Source organism: Cyprinus carpio, chromosome A6, assembly GCF_018340385.1.
Source record: "Cyprinus carpio isolate SPL01 chromosome A6, ASM1834038v1, whole genome shotgun sequence".
Classification (NCBI taxonomy): Eukaryota; Metazoa; Chordata; class Actinopteri; order Cypriniformes; family Cyprinidae; genus Cyprinus; species Cyprinus carpio.
Window position 1 is genome coordinate 32,112,234 of NC_056577.1, and position 19,160 is coordinate 32,131,393.

Here is a 19,160-nt window from a genome sequence, read left to right on the forward strand (position 1 = left end):
AAATAGTAAAGTAAAGAAAATATATTATTAGAATATATATTATTAGAATTTTTATTTTTATTTTGAATAAATGCAGTTCTTTTTAAGCTTTTATTCATCAAATATATTAGACAGCAGAACTGTTTCCAACACTCATAATAAATCAGAATATTAGAATGATTTCTAAATGATCATGTGATAGACTGGATGTTACATGTGACACTGAAGGCTGGAGTAATGATGCTGAAAATTCAGCTTTGCATCACAGGAATAAATTATTTTTTTTTTTAAGTATATTCAAATAGAAAACTATTATTTTTAGTTGTAATAATATTTTACAATATTACTGTTTTTTTCTGTATTTTTGATCAAATAAATGCAGGCTTGATGAGCAGAAGAAACTTCTTTCAAAAACATTAAAAATAGTAATGTTTCCAAACTTTTGACCTGTTCTGTATATGTGTATGTTTTCCATGTACACCGAGGTAAAGAGCTGCAGTGGGTAAAGCTGTGTTTTGCTGGCAGATGTAGTTAGTGACAGACCAATACACAGTTATCTTAGTTACCCGCTGTGTGGGTCCCATGCTGTCGGAGTGATTGGGGAAGAGCTCCAGCGTGAGGTTGGGCTGCTTCGGTAAACTGGGTAACAGCTCCATCTGAGAGTCCGAGTCTGCCGTCGGGAAGCTGTGCTCCGAGGACTCGGCTACGGTGGGAGAAATGAACATTTGTCATATTAAATAAATCAATATGAATTCATTAAACGGGTTAAACGCATTAAACTAATGGAGAAATCAATACTCCAGCGTGCTAGAAAGAAGCATGCAGAAACTGAACAGATACGAGTGTTTTACCGGACGAGTCGCCGAGGGACGGCACGACGAAGGCGATTTCCGTCAGAGCGTCTGCGTAATAGAGCACCCGCTTCTCTCCATTAAACACACCGCCACCAGTGTCTCCCAGAGTCACTGAGTCATCTGCACACACACACACACACACACACACACACACACACACACACACACACACACACACACACACACACACACACACACACACGATGTGGCTCAAACACAGTCAGCTAGTGCTTTATCCTTACATATGTACAAATGTAAAATTAAAATATGTATTAATAAATATAATAAATTATTAAAAAAGAAAATAAATATGGTATATAATGGTAATACTAAATTAACACTAAAATAAACACATCAGAACTGTATATTATTATTAAATTTTTTGCCTTGGTGACAAAATGAATTAAAATAAGTTAAAATAAAAATAAAACTGAAAACTGAAAGTTAAAGAGAATTATTAATATTTGTGTGTGTGTGTGTGTGTGTGTGTGAGAGTGAGTGTGTGTGTGTGTGTGTGTGTATGTGTGTGTGTGTGATTGTGAGTGTGTGTGTTTGTGAGTGTGTGTGTATGTGTGTGAGTAAGTGAGTGTGTGTGAGTGAGTATGTGTGTGTGTGATTGTGAGTGTGTGTGTATGTGTGTGAGTGAGTGAGTGAGTGAGTGAGTGTGTGTGTGTGTGTGTGTGTGTGTGTGTTTGAGTGAGTGTGTGTGTGTGTGTGTGTGTGTGTGTTTGAGTGAGTGTGTGTGTATGTGTGTGTGTGTGTGTATGTGTGTGTGTGATTGTGAGTGTGTGTGTGTGTGTGTATGTACCAGGTGTCTCAGCACCGTTGGATGTGTTGATAGTCCAGCTGGTGAACACACTGCCCGTCCATCCCGGATGCTGTCCGACCTCCACCGGCCATCCCAGAGACAACAGCAGCTCCAGAAAGTGTGGCTGTACATTTGCAGACGACTCCACGTTCCTCAAGATCTACACACACAAGCTCAGTATTAAAACACTCCGGCCGTGTTCAGAGTACACATCCACAGCGGGACACTGATGAGGATTCACCTCTTGGCTGCTCTTCTGTCCAGCTTTCATGTAGAAGATAAACACGGTGTCACACGGCCGGGACGGTAACAGGTCCAGGTAGCCGATGTCGTCGAAAAAGCCTGACACAGATGAGTCCAGAGCGATGAGGTGAGGAGGCAGTCGACTGTTTCCAGGCTCCTGAGACAAAACACACAAAGCACCAGCTAGAGTTACCTCAGTGTTTCTTCCTGACATCAATACAGATACTCCAGAAAAAAAACTTTATTACTGAGAAAAATACAGCTACTTGAAGTTCAACTGTAAAATGAATTCAGTATGAATGACACATGAAGACACTGAAACTATTTTTAGATGCTTAAAATGTAAAAATCTGAGAGGAAAACAAAAAACATATACAATAAAAAATGCAATAAAAATAAATAGCCAATAAAATTAATAATATAATATTTTGAACTCATAAATGCAGTGTGATATTGCTTAAATATACTTTTATAATGATTTTTTTTTATAATTAACGTATTTTTTTTTAATATTTAACGTATTATTGTGCAAAATATGCACTCCTCACTTTTTATGAAAATATAAAATATAAAATAAAATCACAAATGCTGTGTGATATTGTTTAAAAATATTTGTATATTAAATTTTTTAATTTACATCAATAATTATGTTAATTATTAAATTAAAATTAAAAATATAAAAATGAAAGCGAATTCAAAATATAAAAAACAGTAATAGTATATAAATAAAACTAAATTAACAAAAAATGCATCGTATATCTTCATTCAGATAGAAAATATGTGCGGTTTATATAAAATATAAATCACAAACGCTGATTGATATTGGTTAAAAATATTTTTATAATAAATTTTTTTATTTACATTATTAATTGTCAATTATTAAATAAAAATTAAAAATCTAAAAATAAAAGCGAATTCGAAATATAAAAAAATACAGTAATTGTATATAAAAATAATACTAAATTACAAAAAAAGAAAAAAAAATCTATAATTTATCTTCATTCAGAAAGGAAATGTGTGTTTTATATAAAATATAAATCTCACAAATACTTTTATAATACTTTTTTATTTACATTATTAATTGTTAATTATTAAATAAAAAAAATCTAAAAATAAAAGCAAATTTGAAATATAAAAAAATACAATAATTGTATATAAAAATAATACTAAATTACCAAAAAAATAAATAAATAAATAAATAAATAATAATAATTCTATAATTTATATTCATTCAGATAGGAAATATGTGTTTGATATAAAATAAAATAAATCCACAAACGCTGTGTGATATTGTTTAAAAATATTTTTACAATACATTTTTTTAAATTTTACATAACAGTGCACAATATTTACCCCAAACTCATTCCAAAGTATGTAATTTGAATCAGAATTGACAGCTGGAACTGATCCAAAGGAACAACCTCAAAGATACCCCTAACAGAGACATTCAGAGCAAACATCACACCTTGAGCGCCTCTAGTGACAGGAAGCCGAAGTGCGAGAGGAAGAGGCGGGCCGTCTGGAACTCTTGAGCGGGAGCCGGCGGTTTACAGTCCGTCAGCGGATCTGGGAAGGGTTTGTTCCTCCAGGACTCCTCCGTGCAGTGCTCCAGCTTCGTCTCGTACTCGATCTGCTTTCCCATCACGCCTCGCAGCTTATCATGCTGCTGCTCCAACTGAAACACACACACACACACACACACACACAGTGAGCAAGACGACTGTATACTTCTATAAAGCTAACACAATGTTACCTCTTTATCCACAATGTCATGGAGATCCGGGATGCTCAGGTCGGCTTTCACGAATGGAATCTTATCCACTTCCTCTGGGAACGGCCTGTGCTTGACGTTAAACCGAATCCCTACATCGTTTTTGGGAGCCGGTCGGCTTTCAGGAACAAACACTTGCTGCGGGACATAAACAGATGAAGTGTAATCATAACTCTGCTCATCACTGGATACTAGTTCAAGATGCTTATTTTAAAAAATACGGTCTGTTTTGCTTGAGCATGTCACAGTTTCTCATTAAATATGATGCATTTTGTAGCACCGTTTTCACATGCATGACATTATTTAATGATTATGATTTCAAGGTTAGAATTCCAGCCAGTGGCAGAAGAAGCCTGATGTTTTCTGTTTCATCTGTTGGTGTTTTATATCCAAACAGCCACACAAAATACAGATTTAATGAAAAAGCATATTTATTTCTAAACTTGTGTTCATGTCCAGTTTTCGGCATTAAATTGAGTGTTTAAACATATTTAAATGATGCATTTGAAATACTTGGTTTTGTCTTTAAACAGCTGACTGCTTTGTTACAGCCAAACCAAAATCTATTCAAACATTTCTCACATTATCACAGTTCATTAGTTTAGAAAATGGTGATAAAATACGACGAGAACTCTGTGTCAGAAAAACTTCATTTCAAGCAAAACATGGTCAGGTCAAAGTGTATGAATAATTTTTAGTCCCAAATTTGTATCAATTACTTTATTTAGCCATCCTCACTTATATAAATGAACTATAGTGTCCTGCACCCACTAGTGAAACAAATCTGGTGTCTGAATAATTTTTGGTTTGACAGTATTTTGATAAATCTTCATTCTTATTTTGTTGAAAAAAAAAAAGACGTTTTTATTAATATTTTTGACCTCTGCATCATCAAACTAAATAAAATTAAGCCTTTTTTGCAAGAACTGATTCTGAGAAGCCACATTCTCTCACAGCCCATTTTAACTGCTTCTGATTGGCTACTAAAAGCGCTTCTACATTCTGATTGGTGGTTGAGATTGAGTCTAACCTTCTGATTGGCTCTTGCTCCTCGAGGCTGATGGAAGAGCTGCATCGTCCACGCGTGTCGACCGGACATGCCTCTGATCAACATGGTGACTGACGGACAGGGGTCTGCCGACACAAACGCACTGATCAGAAACCAGAGGTGATATTACAGGAGGATTGAGGAGTGACGTGTGTGTCGTTCTCACTCTGCTCGTTTCCCAGCGGCTGCTCCAGCATGGCCAGGATGACGGAGTTGTCCAGGACGAAGTATCTGAAGTTGCTGTGAGACGTGGAGGTGAGCCGGGAGTATTTGATCAGCGTGTCTTCGTTCAGGAGACTGCAGGGCGATGCGGGGCCGCTGGGAGATGGGAACGCACCCAACACCTGCATTATACTGAAACACACAGAGACACAAATCACAGACGGGCTTGAAAACCAGGGGAGAGAAATCAACAGCAGTTCATGAAGGATCCTCACCAGGACAGTGTGGCCTCGGCAGCGTCTTTGACCCTCATCGACGCCGGGTTGTGCTCTTTATCACCTTTGTACTTCACTTCCTGTTCGCCGGTTTTGGACTTACTGCCCGAGATGCCGAGCTCGACGATTTCCAACACCTCGATCAGACAGTCTTAAAGACACAATAAAACAAGACTGAAACGCATTTAACCTTACGGATCAAACTACAGAAGAGTGGCCAAAACAACAACTGAAATCTTCATAATTATTCATTTAAACATTATGTTGTATTGCTCTACACACACACACACACACACACACACACACACATATATATATATATATATGCACCAATATAATAAAGTATGCTACTGTTAAAAAGTTTGGGCTCAGTAAGATTTCTTTCTTTTTTTTTATTCAGCAAGGATGCATTAAATTGATCAGAAGTGACACTAAATTAATTTATAATGTTACAAAACATTTCTATTTCAAATAAATGCTGTTCTTTGGAACTTTCTATTGCTGGAAATATCACAAATATTACAAAAATATTAAGCAGCAACATCAGAAATGTTTCTTTAGCATATTAGAATGATTTCTGAAGATCATGTGACAATGAAGACTGGAGTAATGATGCTGAAAATTCAACTTTGATCACAGAAATAAATTACAGTTTAACAGATATTCACATAGACAAAAGTTATTTTAAATTGCAATAATATTTCAAATTTTTTACTATATTTTTGATCAAATAAATGCAGGCTTGATGAGCAGAAGAGACTTATTTCAAAACTTGTGAACACTAGTATATATATTTTGTACTAAAAAGCAATATGTACCTACATACAGTACATTTCAAAATGTAAACCCTATAAAATGCTATTTTTTTTTAGATAATGTAAACAAATCACTGAAGCGATTTAGTGGAATTGAATCAAAACTTCAGAAATCTATCACCATTTTATACAGGATTAAATCAGAGGCGTGTGTGAATCTCACCGCTGCTTTATTTAGGAAGCTTAATTACGAATCGCAAGCTTTGTTTTGGGCTTCACTGATAAGTTTCAGACTGTCAGACCTTGTACCTTCTCATTGAGCATGTCGGGGTGCTCTGTGAGCCAGACGCACAGACAGTGGAAAGCAGCGACGATCATGGAGTGCAGATCTCTGGAGTGAAGCGGAGCCGGACGGCTGCACTGATACACGATATAACTGCACACGGAGCTGACCGCACGCTTACGATCCGACGACTCCACGCTCACCTTCACCTGGATGGAAAAACATACACATATTTATGGACCAAAAGTGGAATAATTATGATTTTTTTTAAATATATTTTTGAAACAAATCTCGTGCTCAGCAAGGCTGCATTTATTTGATCAAAAATAGAGTAAAAACATAAAAATTGTGAAAAAGTATTTCAATTTCGAATAACTGTTTTCTGTGTGAATATCTGTTAAACTGTAATTTATTTCTGTGATGCACAGCTGATTTTTCAGCATCATTACTCCAGTCTTCAGTGTCACATGATCTTCAGAAATCATTCTAATATGATGACTTGCTGCTTAAGAAAAATTTTTGATTATTATCAATGTTGGAAACAGTCGTGCTGCACAATATTTTTGTGTAAACCATGATTCATTTTATTTTTCAGGAATAGAAAGTTCAAAAACAGTAACATAAAATTATAAATGTCACTTTTAATCAATTTAATGCATCCGTGAAAAAAAAAAAAAAACTCCAAACCCCATATTTTTATTAGTGCAACTGTTTTCAACATTGATAATAATCAGAAATGTGTTTTGAGATGTTTGTATTTTTATTTTAATGATTTATTAATGTAATGTGTTTTTGATGTTTGTAGTAATGATTATTTATTTTATTTATTTGTTTATTTATTAAATAAATTACATTTTATTATATATTCATATAGAAAACATGTAATTTAAATTGTAATAATATTTCATAATTTTTACTGTGTTTTTCACTAAATAAATGAAGTAGAGACTTGAAAAATTGTAATTATTGCAACTGTGCACATATAAAAAAGATCTGATTTGATGCATTAATATAAAGCTGGTTGTGTCGGCGCACCTTGGCGAGGCCGGCCAGCAGCTCGAGAGCGGCCAGCGAGATGCTCATGTCCAGTCTCCACTGAGAGTTGAGTCTCTGGGTGAGCAGGTGGATGCTGCGGATCAGCAGCCCGGCCGCCGTGTCTGTGTGGAGAGCTGGGATATAACACACAGCACGCCACAGACAGCGGGTTAGTAACACACACACACACCAGACGCAAGCCAGGCACAGAGATGCAGTCGTGAGACGGTCATGTGACGGCGACCGTAAACCATACACATGATCACAGACGAGCACACGAACGCGTTATCGCTCGCTAGTTACGAACACTGATGATTTAGTCCAGCAAAATCATAATAACAGAGCCATGTTAGGCTTCATATGACATCATGCTTTGAAAATAAAGAAAAGCATTCATTATATAGAAAAAAAAAATAAATGGTTAAAGACATTCCACGTGAGCCGCACTTTAAAGAATATCCACTTCATTCCACATTCATTTGCAGACGCATTTTAAAACGTGCCAGTGATGAAGCATCATTGCACTGTATTTTAGTCATGTTATTGTATTGTTTTACGGCTTTTTAGTCTGCTTTGTAATGTGCCTGTTTCTGTTTCTCTTGTTTTACAGCCAACTGGTCAGCTTTGGTTGTGTTTAATGGTGCTACATGAATAAAATTGACTTTGACATTAAAATGCACCATTAATATGTTTGACAAACACCATGCAACATCTACAAACATGCATTATATAACATTCCTCAGATGCACTTAAAAAGAAAAACACAGCTTTCCATCTGTGCTTCTTCATTTTTGGGTCACACTTGGTACCTTGCAGTCAAACGTGACTTTTTTATTTTTTCAGGAAAATCAATGTAATATATTTTTGTTTAATAATGTTTTTTTAATTACTATTTAGAATTTTGAGGGGATTTTATGATACTGTTCAATATTTATAGAATTTTTATGAGCTATTTTTTTTCAGAGTCATTTCAAAGGTACCAAGTGTTACTTTTTTAAATTTCCGAATCATGTCCATTATTATTATTTTTTTTACTAATGTGACATTTATGCAAAGCATTTTTTTTCAATGCTTTTGTTAAAAGTTCAAATGGCTCTAATGCATCGGTCGGTTGTGCACAGTGTCCCTCTGGGCTTACCGTAGTCCCTCATCAGGGCCTGCGCGGGGCGTTCGCTGTCTGGAGTCGTAGCCTCGGAGCTGCCTGCGCTAGCGTTGCTGATGCCGCTGTTATTACGACTGTGGCTCTTATCCAGAGAATGGCTTCCATCCACGCTGCCCTACACAGAGCAGAGACACAATGCCATTTTTAACTGCTAAAATGTAATTGCTCTGAATCACATTTCATGTTGCTGACACTATTTCAAGCTCTCTCTTTGAAATTAAACATCTCATAAATAAATAAAAAGTATAACTCGTACCACTTCAGCTTGAGCCCCAACAGACTCCAACAGAGCCGAATCCTGGACGATATTCAGCATTGCCGCTATAAACAGACAGAAATGCAGTTATTATGGACACTTATCACTATTAAATATGCATAAATCAAACAAAAGCAATAACTCAAAACTGATTTAATCAGTTAAGATTTGGTTGGCATGATGCGAAGCGGGCTGTGGTAAAATCACTAAATACTTCCTTATTGCCTTTATAAAATAATTTAATAATATTAATATTAATAATAACAATAATTATAATTACTATATTTTTCTACTAATATGTTATTATTATTTTTCTAATGAAATGACAAAATATTAAAACAATTAATAAGCCTATATAATGCAATAATGGTAATAATAATAATACAATTTTTCTAGTGTAATAATATAGAATATTATTATTGTTAATTAGCTTTAAAAACTACGTACTTATTGATGGCAAATTGCTTTTATAAAATGATTTGATAATAATAATAATTATTATTCTTTTTCTAACTTAATTACAAAATATTAATAGAATTAATTAGCTTTTATAAAACAATAATAACTGTATTTTTCTAATGTAATAATATAGAATATTATTATTGTTAATTAGCTTTAAAAACTACGTACTTCCGTATTGATGGCAAATTGCTTTCATAAAATGATTTGATAATAAAAATAATAATAATTATTTTTCTAACTTAATTACAAAATATTAATATAATTAATTAGCTTTTATAAAATAATAATAGCTGTATTTTTCTAATGTAATAATATAGAATAATAATATGGTTAATTAGCTTTTATAAAATAATAATAATAATCTCTAAATAATATTATACAAATATTACAATAATGAATATATTTTATTATTATTTTATAAAATATTAAAATAATTAATTAGCTTAACTAATGGCTAATTAATATTTATATACGAGTTCAGTCATGAGTTTGTGTATATCAGGGATCAAGGGTTTGAACGAGGCTCATCCAGTCAGATTTCAGAGCCTGAACTATAAGTTTTCAGTAAATGCACACATTGATCAGGCAGCTGTACCTAGTATCATCTGTGTATTGATCGAGTCTGTCTCTGTTTGCAGGGCGCCAATCAAAATATTGACCAATCGCAGCTTCAGGGAGAGGAAGGTGACCGCCTTGTCGTGAAGAGAGTTGTCATCATTGCTGAATTTCCCCTCTAACAGAACCTGCAAATGCAATTAGAAAACCACAGCCTATTAAACTTGTATTTTTATCTCAGAAAATCAAGTTACAGAGAAAATTATTAAATGCTAAACCTAGAGCCTGTCACCTCTGATTTGACGTTGCCGAAGTGGTGAGGAAGAGGAAGCATGGACAGCAGGATATGGATGGAAGCTCTTCTCAGCTCGGTGGGGTTCACATACGACTTAAACTTAGACAACTCTCTGTGGGCGCAGAAGAAACATGCATTAAAAACGGAGCATGTAGTCATATTTTGGATCCGATTTCTCAGAAATCAGAAAGCATCGTTCACCGGTCCGGCAGGATGGTCTCCAGCGCCGATATGAAGTAAGGAACCACAACATTGATCCCTTTGAGATCGGAGCAGAACAGAGCCGAGGAGTTGAGGATGATGCTGGCTAAAACCGGCCTGCAAATGAAGTCCGATATCTGAAGACCCTGGATGAGGACCATGTAGAACCTGACAGAACAGAACATCAGATACAGAAGGTTTGGAATAATTATGCTTCCCAAGGCTGCATTTATTTAATCAAAAATACTGTAAAATTGTGAAATATTATTGCACTGTAAAACAGCTGTCTTCTATTTGAATATCTATTAAAATATAATTTATTTCCGTGATCAAAGCTGAATTTTCAGCATCATTACTGCAGTCTTCAGTGTCACATGATCTTCAGAAATCATTCTAATATGATGATTTGCAGCTCGAGAAACATTTCTGATTATTATGAATGTTGAAAACAGACAATATTTGTGTGGAAACCAGATATTTTTTTTTGTGTGCATTTTTTTAAAATATACATTTTTTGGCACTCTTGGTTAATTTAATGCATACTTAAAGTCTTCATTTCTTTTAATTGATTTATTTAAAAGAAAAGCAGGATTGTTGAGCATAAGAGACTTTTCAGAAACATAAAGAATCTTAATTATTAGAAACTTGTGACTCGTAGAGTAATGACTGAGGGGCTGAGAACAGCTGGTGATCACCTGGACAGGTACACTGGAAGTATGTCCTCTCCCGTCTTCTTACTGCAGAAGATCCTGCACAGCGTCCCACACGCTTCGGCTCGACCCGACTCGTAATTATCAGGAAACTCATTGGCGTCGAACATGGGGTTGGACACCATTGTGTCCGTGGACATCTGAGAGCCTTTACGTCTCAGTTCAACTCCAGCTTGAGTCGCTAGGGCTGAGAGAGAGACCGAGAGACAGAGAGAGACACAAGCGCAAACACTCAGAGAGGCTTTCACATGCGAAGCGCAGGAGGCCATGACAGGGATTACCGACAAAGAGATCTTCAGACCGGCAGAGCAGTTAAAAACGCCGGATCAGGTGCTCTAATCTAATAAATGCGACCGCAAGGGATCGAGATATTAAGGTATTATAAACATCAACATCACGATTTTCTGTAAAACTGTTACATAAATATATTTAATTTATTCATATTCATTTTTAATATATAACAATATTTTTATAGTCAATTAGCTTTTATAAAAATGTAATAATAATAAAAATAATAATTATTAATATTTTTCTAATTTAATATACAATTATATAGTTAATTAGCTTTAAAAAAATAATGTAATTATTAAAATTATAATAATTATCGCTTCACATAGGTCAGAACCGGTAACGCCATCAATAGCACGCTTTTAAACAGTTTTAGCTTGATCTTTAGGTCAAAAGCAATAAATACTGAATAAATTACATGCAAGTTTTATTGCACAGGCTAAATATGTAGATGCATCGAGACAACTCAACTTTAAAATGCATGTGACATTCAGAGAAATAAAAATGTTCTGACAATTAAATGCCAAAAAATTTGGAATAATTAAGATTTTTGAACATTTTTGAAAGAAGTCTCCTATGCTCATCAACACTGCATTTTTAAAAAAATTAAAAATGCAGTAAAAATTGTGAAATATTATTAGAATTTAAAAAAGCTGTTTTCTAAGTCAGTATACTGTAAACTGTAATTTATTCCTGTGATGCGCAGCTGAATTTTCATCATCATTACTACAGTCTTCAGTGTCACATGATCCTTCAATCATTCTAAAATGCTGATTTCCTGCTTAAAAATATTTAAAAATGTAATTATTCCAAACTTCTGATTTAAATACTATGTTTAACCGTTTTATTACATACTATTCACCATTTATACCTATAAATATTCAAGCTACAGAAACTCTTTTGGAAGGAAAAATCTTATTACATTTGTTTGACAGGACTTTCGCATAATTTCATTCGCAGTAGGAAGCAAGTGCTAATCTAATGGGACACATTTGTATCTATTTGGAGGAATCGGCCTGATCACGCGGAATCGCATTGGAGTGCCATAATGTTGAATCGTGTTTGTGTGCGAGCAGAACGCGCTATGCGACATCTCCTGGTCAGTCTCCCTGTTTTCAGAGCATCTCAGTTGGATTTAATGTCAGACAAATGTTGATTAAAGGCCAATTTCTATAATCCAGCATCCTTAATTAAGACAATAAGGCATGGTATGGCTGAGACAAATTGCACCAACAACCACGACATGCAGGAATATCCATACAAAAACATAAAAAGAACCAATGAAAATGCTAACATAAAACAAAAGCTGTCAAATAAATGCTGGGCAAAAACTCAAAATAAGACTGGTTGGTGTGTTTCTTTGGAGAAGATCCGTTAGTAGAGGTCCTTCAGGAGATGGTATGGGTGGGAACTGGTTTTAATGATGGTGGGTAAGTTGAATCAAGGAGAAGGGTCAAGTGCAACAAACATTCTCGGGTCACGTGATGGTCTCGGCCCACCTCAGGATCCTGAATATTTGTTGCAGTTGAGCCAATGAGATTTGGGCAGCAGTCAAAACACTCCTCGGACCTTTAACTCAAGCAGTTTATGCGCAAGTCTCTTGCCCCAAGAAAACAAGTACTGCAACAATGGACGAGTGACAGTGTCAACGAAAGAAAACGAAAAAGACTGAAGTTAACAAACTGAAATGAACCAAAGAACTGCAACTGGTAAAGCTTGTGTTCCTACTTACAAGATTTATAAGAAAGAAGAATTTGGAAAAATGTCGCTGCAAGATAACAGAGATAAGATGGAAACAAATCAAAGAACAGCAGTAGTAGAGTTCAGTAAACTATTCAGACGTTTCGTTCTGCTTTTGTGCTTTTAAAGACACAGGGGGTTTTTTATTTTGAGTTTCATTTAAAAGTGTTGCAAAAATGAACACAATGCAAGATGTACGCAATGCTATTAAAACCCCACAGAATGGTTTCAATCAATTCACTACATAAAAAATAAGACTAGATTAATGACACATTCTCAACAGCGTGATACATGAAAACTGTGGAAACTAACCCATCCTAAACATATTAGAAAGCTGAATGTTAACACATCATGAATCTACTTTTACTTCACATACGTGTACAAAACAATTGGTAGACCAATTTCAATTCACTGACTGATATTTGTCTGATAACTATCTAATTAAAGGAATAGTTTTAGATATAGTTAATAGAATTTACTCACTCTCAGGTCATCCAAGAATAGGATGAGTTTGTTTCTTCATCAGGTTTGGAGAAATGTAGCATTGCGTCAGTGTCTCAGCAACGGATGCTCTGCAGTGAATGGGTGCCGTCAGAATGAGAGTCTGATGGACTGTTAACTGATGGACTGGAGTGCTGTGGATTACTTGTGGATTATTGTGATGTTTTTATCAGCTGTTTGGACTCTCATTCTGACGGCACCCATTCACCGCAGAGACACTGATGCAATGCTACATTTCTCCAAACCTGATGAAGAAACAATGTTTGATGGCCTGAGGGTGAGAAAATATTTGGGAGAACTATTCCTTTAATAAAAGTGTTTGCACCAGTGACAAATGCATAAAGCATGTTTTTCAGTTATCAAAATTCTTTGTGCATTTTGACTCAACATACTATAAAATATTGTATCCACTGAATTTAAGCAATTCTGCATACATCTCATTTACATTCATGCATTTAAATCCAAAGCGACTGGTATACATTTTAATTGGGAATTGAACCCATGACCTCTACTGTCTGAGCTACAGGAATACAATTTGCTGTGATTAAATCTGAATTAGAAATGCAATTTAAGGTCTCTATGTGTGGCCAATCAGGTGTACAAATATTAAAATCCTTAATATTAAACCTCACTAGTTTTGCAAGATCTCAAAATTCAGAATAATTGCATCTACGCTAGCGTAACACCCCCTGGAGACGAATTCTGAATGTGGCACAATCTTGCAGGTAGGAATATTTAATAAAAGAAAAGGAAATAAAAACACCCTCAACAGGTAAAATAAGTAGAGAAATGAAAAACAAATGAGAACGGGGTGACCGCAGTATTGGTTATAACATGTATCGCAGTGTTACCGGTCATGCTGCTGTCTCTGCTCAGGCCGGAGTGGAGTTTACAGTGGACCAGCGCAGCGTCAAACAGCCACTGACCAAACAGATTCAGCACACTGTTGACCTTCGGCCGGGTCGGAGCCGGAAGCGGCCGCGGCTCAGAGCTCGTCTGGTTTGGGCTGGAGAGCGGGGAAGTGGATGACGGCTGGTGCGAGACTTTGGCCTGACCAGTCTGTGGAGTGGAGAGTAAATTAGAGAGGATTTGTTGGTTTTTCAGAAGCCGACACAAATTTCTGAGTGAATCAGGATAGTAAATAAAAAAGAAATATGTTGAGTAGGGCTTCTGTTTTTTTATGGTCATACCGTTGAGGCTTTGCTGGTTGTCTTGACAACAGCAGTGGGGCGGTGCCTGCGGTTGTGAGGGGGTGTAGTGTTGGTTGTCGTTGGGGGCGTGGGCATACTGAGCCGATTGACAGGTGTGGGCGGAGCGCTGTCTGACCGGGGGCGGGAAATACCTATGAGAGCAATCAAACAGGTGGAGAAGCGAGAAAACCAAAGAATTAAACCCAGTGACTCATCAGAGATCATGACTGGACACATATTCAGCCATAAAGCACCTGCCAACATGCCCAGCATTTATATCACTGCGGGACAATATCGCAGCAGATCCATTTCAGCCCTAAAATATGAGAAAATGCGAAATGAAAAAGGCTTTTCGGATGATGCGACATCAACGGCAGACAATCAAACGTCAGATGTTTCTTGGATTTTGCCATTTCAACATCAAACAATTCATCTTTGTGAAACACACTCACTAAACAAAAATGCAAATCTTGACACAGGCTGTAGAATAGATATTCTTAACCCTTTGTTGCATAAAAAGAGTTCTGGGGTTCCTCAGGGTTCTGTTATTGGCCCTGTATTGTTTTCCTTGTACATGTTGCGGCTGATCTCAATTTTTAATAAATATGGCATATCTTACCAATCATATGCTGATGATACGCAAATATATCTTTCTTTGAAACCTGGAGAGAACTGTGGTTTACATTTAACTTTGGCATGTCTGGAAGAGGTGAAGAGTATACGGTAAAGAACATAAGGCTGAAAAATATAAGGTTCTGTTGCATGTGTTTAAGGCAGTGCATGGAATGGCTCCTGCTTATGTGTCTGAACTTATTACTTTCCGTCAGTCATCTAGGTCTTTAAGATCAACTAATAAGTGGTTTCTTACTATCCCATAAACACCTTTAAAGCCGAGGTCAAAAATTACTTTGTGTCATTAGCCTTCAAGGGGTTGGGCTAGTTTGTGTGTTTTTTAGTTGTTTTATGTATTGTATGTAGCTCTGTGTTGATTGTACAGCACTTTGGTCTGCAGGTGCAGTTGTAAAGTGCTCTATAAATATAATAAAATGAATGAATGAATAAAACACTTTAGGGTGTAAAATGAACATGTATATCCATGATGCTTCATGGCGAGTACTGATTAGGTCAGCAGTGCAAGATTCACCAACTTTAAAGGGATTATTCACCCAAAAACGAAACTTTATCATCATTTACACTCTCTCATGTTGTTCTAAACCTGTAGGACTTTCATTCTGTGCAACACCAACATGTTTTCACTTCAAAGCCGTCAGATAAACCTGCCAACGGATAACAACTTAAATATAGTGCACAGATACATGGACCTATTTCTGTATTGTTTTTTTTTATTTTTATGTCCTGATCACTGTCACATTTATGGAATGCAAAAAAGCAGTGTAAAGATGCTGCTAAACATCTCCTTTAGTGCTCCACTGAAGAAAGAATGTCGCCATGATGGTGAGTAAATGATTTGCATTATTGGGTGAATTATTCCTTTAATACACACACACATACACACACAATAATCTTGAATTCAAACACAGATGTCCCTCGCATTATGAGCCTTCAGATCACTAATTTCTTCTTGAAGTTAGTTTGAGGAAAATAAAATGAGCTTGAACGGACACCGAAGTTATATAATTCGATTTGTCTTTTGCAAACGATACTTACAAGGTCAGAAACAAGGTTGTATCCTAATTCTTATTCTTTTATTCCAGACCAGAAATATAAAGTATTGTGCTCAGTTCTTAATTAGGACTCGTTTTGAGAGAGTTTGTGACTGAGCTTTGCTTATAACGCGAGAGAAACCTGTTCACAGCATTTCAAAAGTTTCAAGAGCTTCAACCAGACACACATTCCACTGGAGACAAAGACATCAGTGATGCATTAGAGCATCCCAGCTCAGCTGATGACTGGCAGTAAATGCTGGAAACCCCTGCATTCAAATTTGGCGATTTGCCTAAAACCTCTGTGGACATACTGACTGGCCGGCAAAGGAAACCGATCTCCCTCTTGACATCCTGCGTTCCAGAAAAAGCTCCAGAAAAAGCTCCACAGACAGATTTAGACCGAAAGAGTTTATTGATTGCTGCCTGTAAGTGGAAAGCTGATATTTTAGAGCCATTTCATCATGTATACCTCCACCTTACAGATGGGATAATAAAGACCCCATATTAAAGAAATATGAAGTTGGAGCAGGACGTCAAAGGCATGGTTGCCTTTTTGTCAAATATCCAGCAGCCTTTAGCTTATGTCAAAATCACACTGGACTGAAAGTTGAATTAAATAAATGACATCAACTTCCTAGATAGCATAGAATTTAATTGGACTATACACTTACATATTGTAATATAAAAATTATTACAATATAAATTTATTAATTTTTGGTACTATTTTTATTTTAAAACTTACATTTTTAATTTAATTTTAAATTTTAATTTAGTTTTAAAAGGATTAAACATGCATATATATGTTTTGTAATATAATTTAGAATTTTAGATGATCTCAAAGCTACAGACAGCAACTAAATGCCACATTTTAATTTCATTCGTTTGATTTTGTGTCTAAACAAAGGACAGCTGGAACAGAGGCAGACTGGGTGCCAACCAATAAGTATATTCACATTCATTTTGGGCAATGATTTACTCTTATATGGGAGCAAAAACAAGGCAATCAACAAGATAATTAACAATGGATAATTGATCTCCACGACACAGGGATCTTTGATCTTAAAGTCCTTGTGTATCTACAATCCTCATCAAACTCCCTCTTGATTAGTCAGAGGCGCGTTATCAAATACCATAAGATGGAAGTCTGTCTCGAAAATTGTTCCTAGATACAGCGACACCTGGGGAAGAAAATGGGATTACAATTTTGGAAACTGAAAATATATTTTTTCTTCTGTCCCTAATCAGGATATGCGAGTTGCACCCAGACACCTCCAGAATCAGTGTTTTGGGTAGTTAAGCCCACTGTTAGTCACTAACTGATTGGGTTTGGACAGGTTTAGTGTACCTATAGAGGGAAGTCTGTCTTGAATATTGCTCCTAGACACTGAGACTCCTGAGAAAACATAAAAGAAGACCTCTGAAGAAATGTTAGAAACTCATATGGACACAACACGTCAGGTTATTGTGAACAAACCACGAGCATGTGCATATACAGTACAGACCAAAAGTTTGGAAACATTACTATTTTTAATGTTTTTGAAAGAAGTTTCTTCTGCTCATCAAGCCTGTATTTATTTGATCAAAAATACAGAAAAAACAGTAATATTGTGAAATATTATTAAAACTTAAAATAATAGTTTTCTATTTGAATATACTTTAAAAAATAATTTATTCCTGTGATGCAAAGCTGAATTTTCAGCATCATTACTCCAGCCTTCAGTGTCACATGTAACATCCAGTCTATCACATGATCATTTAGAAATCATTCTAATATTCTGATTTATTATGAGTGTTGGAAACAGTTCTGCTGTCTAATATATTTGATGAATAAAAGGTTAAAAAGAACTGCATTTATTCAAATTAAAAAAAAAAAAAATTCTAATAATATATTTTCTTTACTATCACTTTTTATCAATTTTAACACATCCTTGCTGAATAAAAGTATTGATTTTATTAAAAAAAAAAGAAAGAAAAAAAAAAAATTACTGACCCCAAATTACTGACCAGTAGTGTATATTGTTATTACAAAATATTTATATTTTAAAAACATAGCTTCTTTTTTTTTTTTTTTTTTTTTTATTCATCAAAGTATCCTAAAAAAGTATCACATGTTCTGAAAAAATATTAAGCAGCAGAACTGTTTCCAATTTTGATAATGAATCATCATATTAGAATGATTTCTGAAGGATCATGTGATAATGATCCTGAAAATTCACCTTTGCATCACAGAAATAAATGATAATTTAAAGTATAATAAATTTAAAAACAATTATTTTAAATTGTATAATATATCACAATATTACATTTTTTTTTCTGTATTTTTGATCAAATAAATGCAGGCTTGATGAGCAGAAGAAACTTCTTTCAAAAACATTAAAAATAGTAATGTTTCCAAACTTTTGGTCTGTACTGTATATGTTATGATATAGAACTATCACAATACTGAGAAGTGACAATCTGGTCACAAAGACAAATTTTGACTAAATATTCACTTAAAAACAAGAACTAATTGCTGCATTCAACAGCAGACAGAAGCATCTCAAATACTGTCTGTATGAAGAAATTAATTAAATCAAGCTTATTTTCTATTCAGTTTAAATGCCTGCACATGCTTGAATTTATAATTAAACCAAAAATCCAATAAACCAGACTGTGCTCTGCTTACAGAATTAAGTTACAGTCACAATCTACTTTACAGACTGACTTGAAACCCATCAAAACTGTGCCGGTGCTCAACATGAACCACTGAATCAAACATATTGCATTGCAATCATTTGTTGCTCACAAGTCTTAATCCTAGTTTTGAAAACATCTCTTAAAGCAATTTCATGCAGCTCCTTTAAGATCACAAACTGGCTTTGATGTAATAATTAGATGTTTTTTAAATAAGTCTGGACTAATTAAGATTTTTTTAAAGTCT

At 35.2% G+C, this 19,160-nt stretch overlaps 1 protein-coding gene across 5 annotated transcripts in view; it reads right to left on the minus strand.

Annotated features, from left to right (window-relative positions):
* Positions 1–19,160, minus strand: part of LOC109054215 (Ral GTPase activating protein non-catalytic subunit beta) — a 33,495-nt gene that overhangs the window by 4,832 nt on the left and 9,503 nt on the right. Inside the window, exons 8-29 of one of the 5 annotated variants that reach the window (XM_042759063.1) lie at positions 17,586–17,633; positions 17,371–17,418; positions 14,574–14,725; positions 14,235–14,442; positions 12,875–12,910; positions 10,840–11,041; positions 10,145–10,312; positions 9,941–10,055; positions 9,689–9,836; positions 8,632–8,696; positions 8,352–8,490; positions 7,214–7,347; positions 6,205–6,387; positions 5,141–5,292; positions 4,870–5,057; positions 4,686–4,789; positions 3,638–3,793; positions 3,350–3,559; positions 1,883–2,041; positions 1,642–1,801; positions 831–953; positions 546–682 (exon numbers count right to left, since the gene is read on the minus strand). In XM_042759063.1, coding sequence (XP_042614997.1) covers positions 546–682; positions 831–953; positions 1,642–1,801; positions 1,883–2,041; positions 3,350–3,559; positions 3,638–3,793; positions 4,686–4,789; positions 4,870–5,057; positions 5,141–5,292; positions 6,205–6,387; positions 7,214–7,347; positions 8,352–8,490; positions 8,632–8,696; positions 9,689–9,836; positions 9,941–10,055; positions 10,145–10,312; positions 10,840–11,041; positions 12,875–12,910; positions 14,235–14,442; positions 14,574–14,725; positions 17,371–17,418; positions 17,586–17,633 — 3,035 coding nt within the window. The remainder of the gene's footprint in view (positions 1–545; positions 683–830; positions 954–1,641; positions 1,802–1,882; positions 2,042–3,349; positions 3,560–3,637; positions 3,794–4,685; positions 4,790–4,869; positions 5,058–5,140; positions 5,293–6,204; positions 6,388–7,213; positions 7,348–8,351; positions 8,491–8,631; positions 8,697–9,688; positions 9,837–9,940; positions 10,056–10,144; positions 10,313–10,839; positions 11,042–12,874; positions 12,911–14,234; positions 14,443–14,573; positions 14,726–17,370; positions 17,419–17,585; positions 17,634–19,160) is intronic. The other 4 variants (XM_042759064.1, XM_042759067.1, XM_042759066.1 and 1 more) reach the window with 4 other exon arrangements.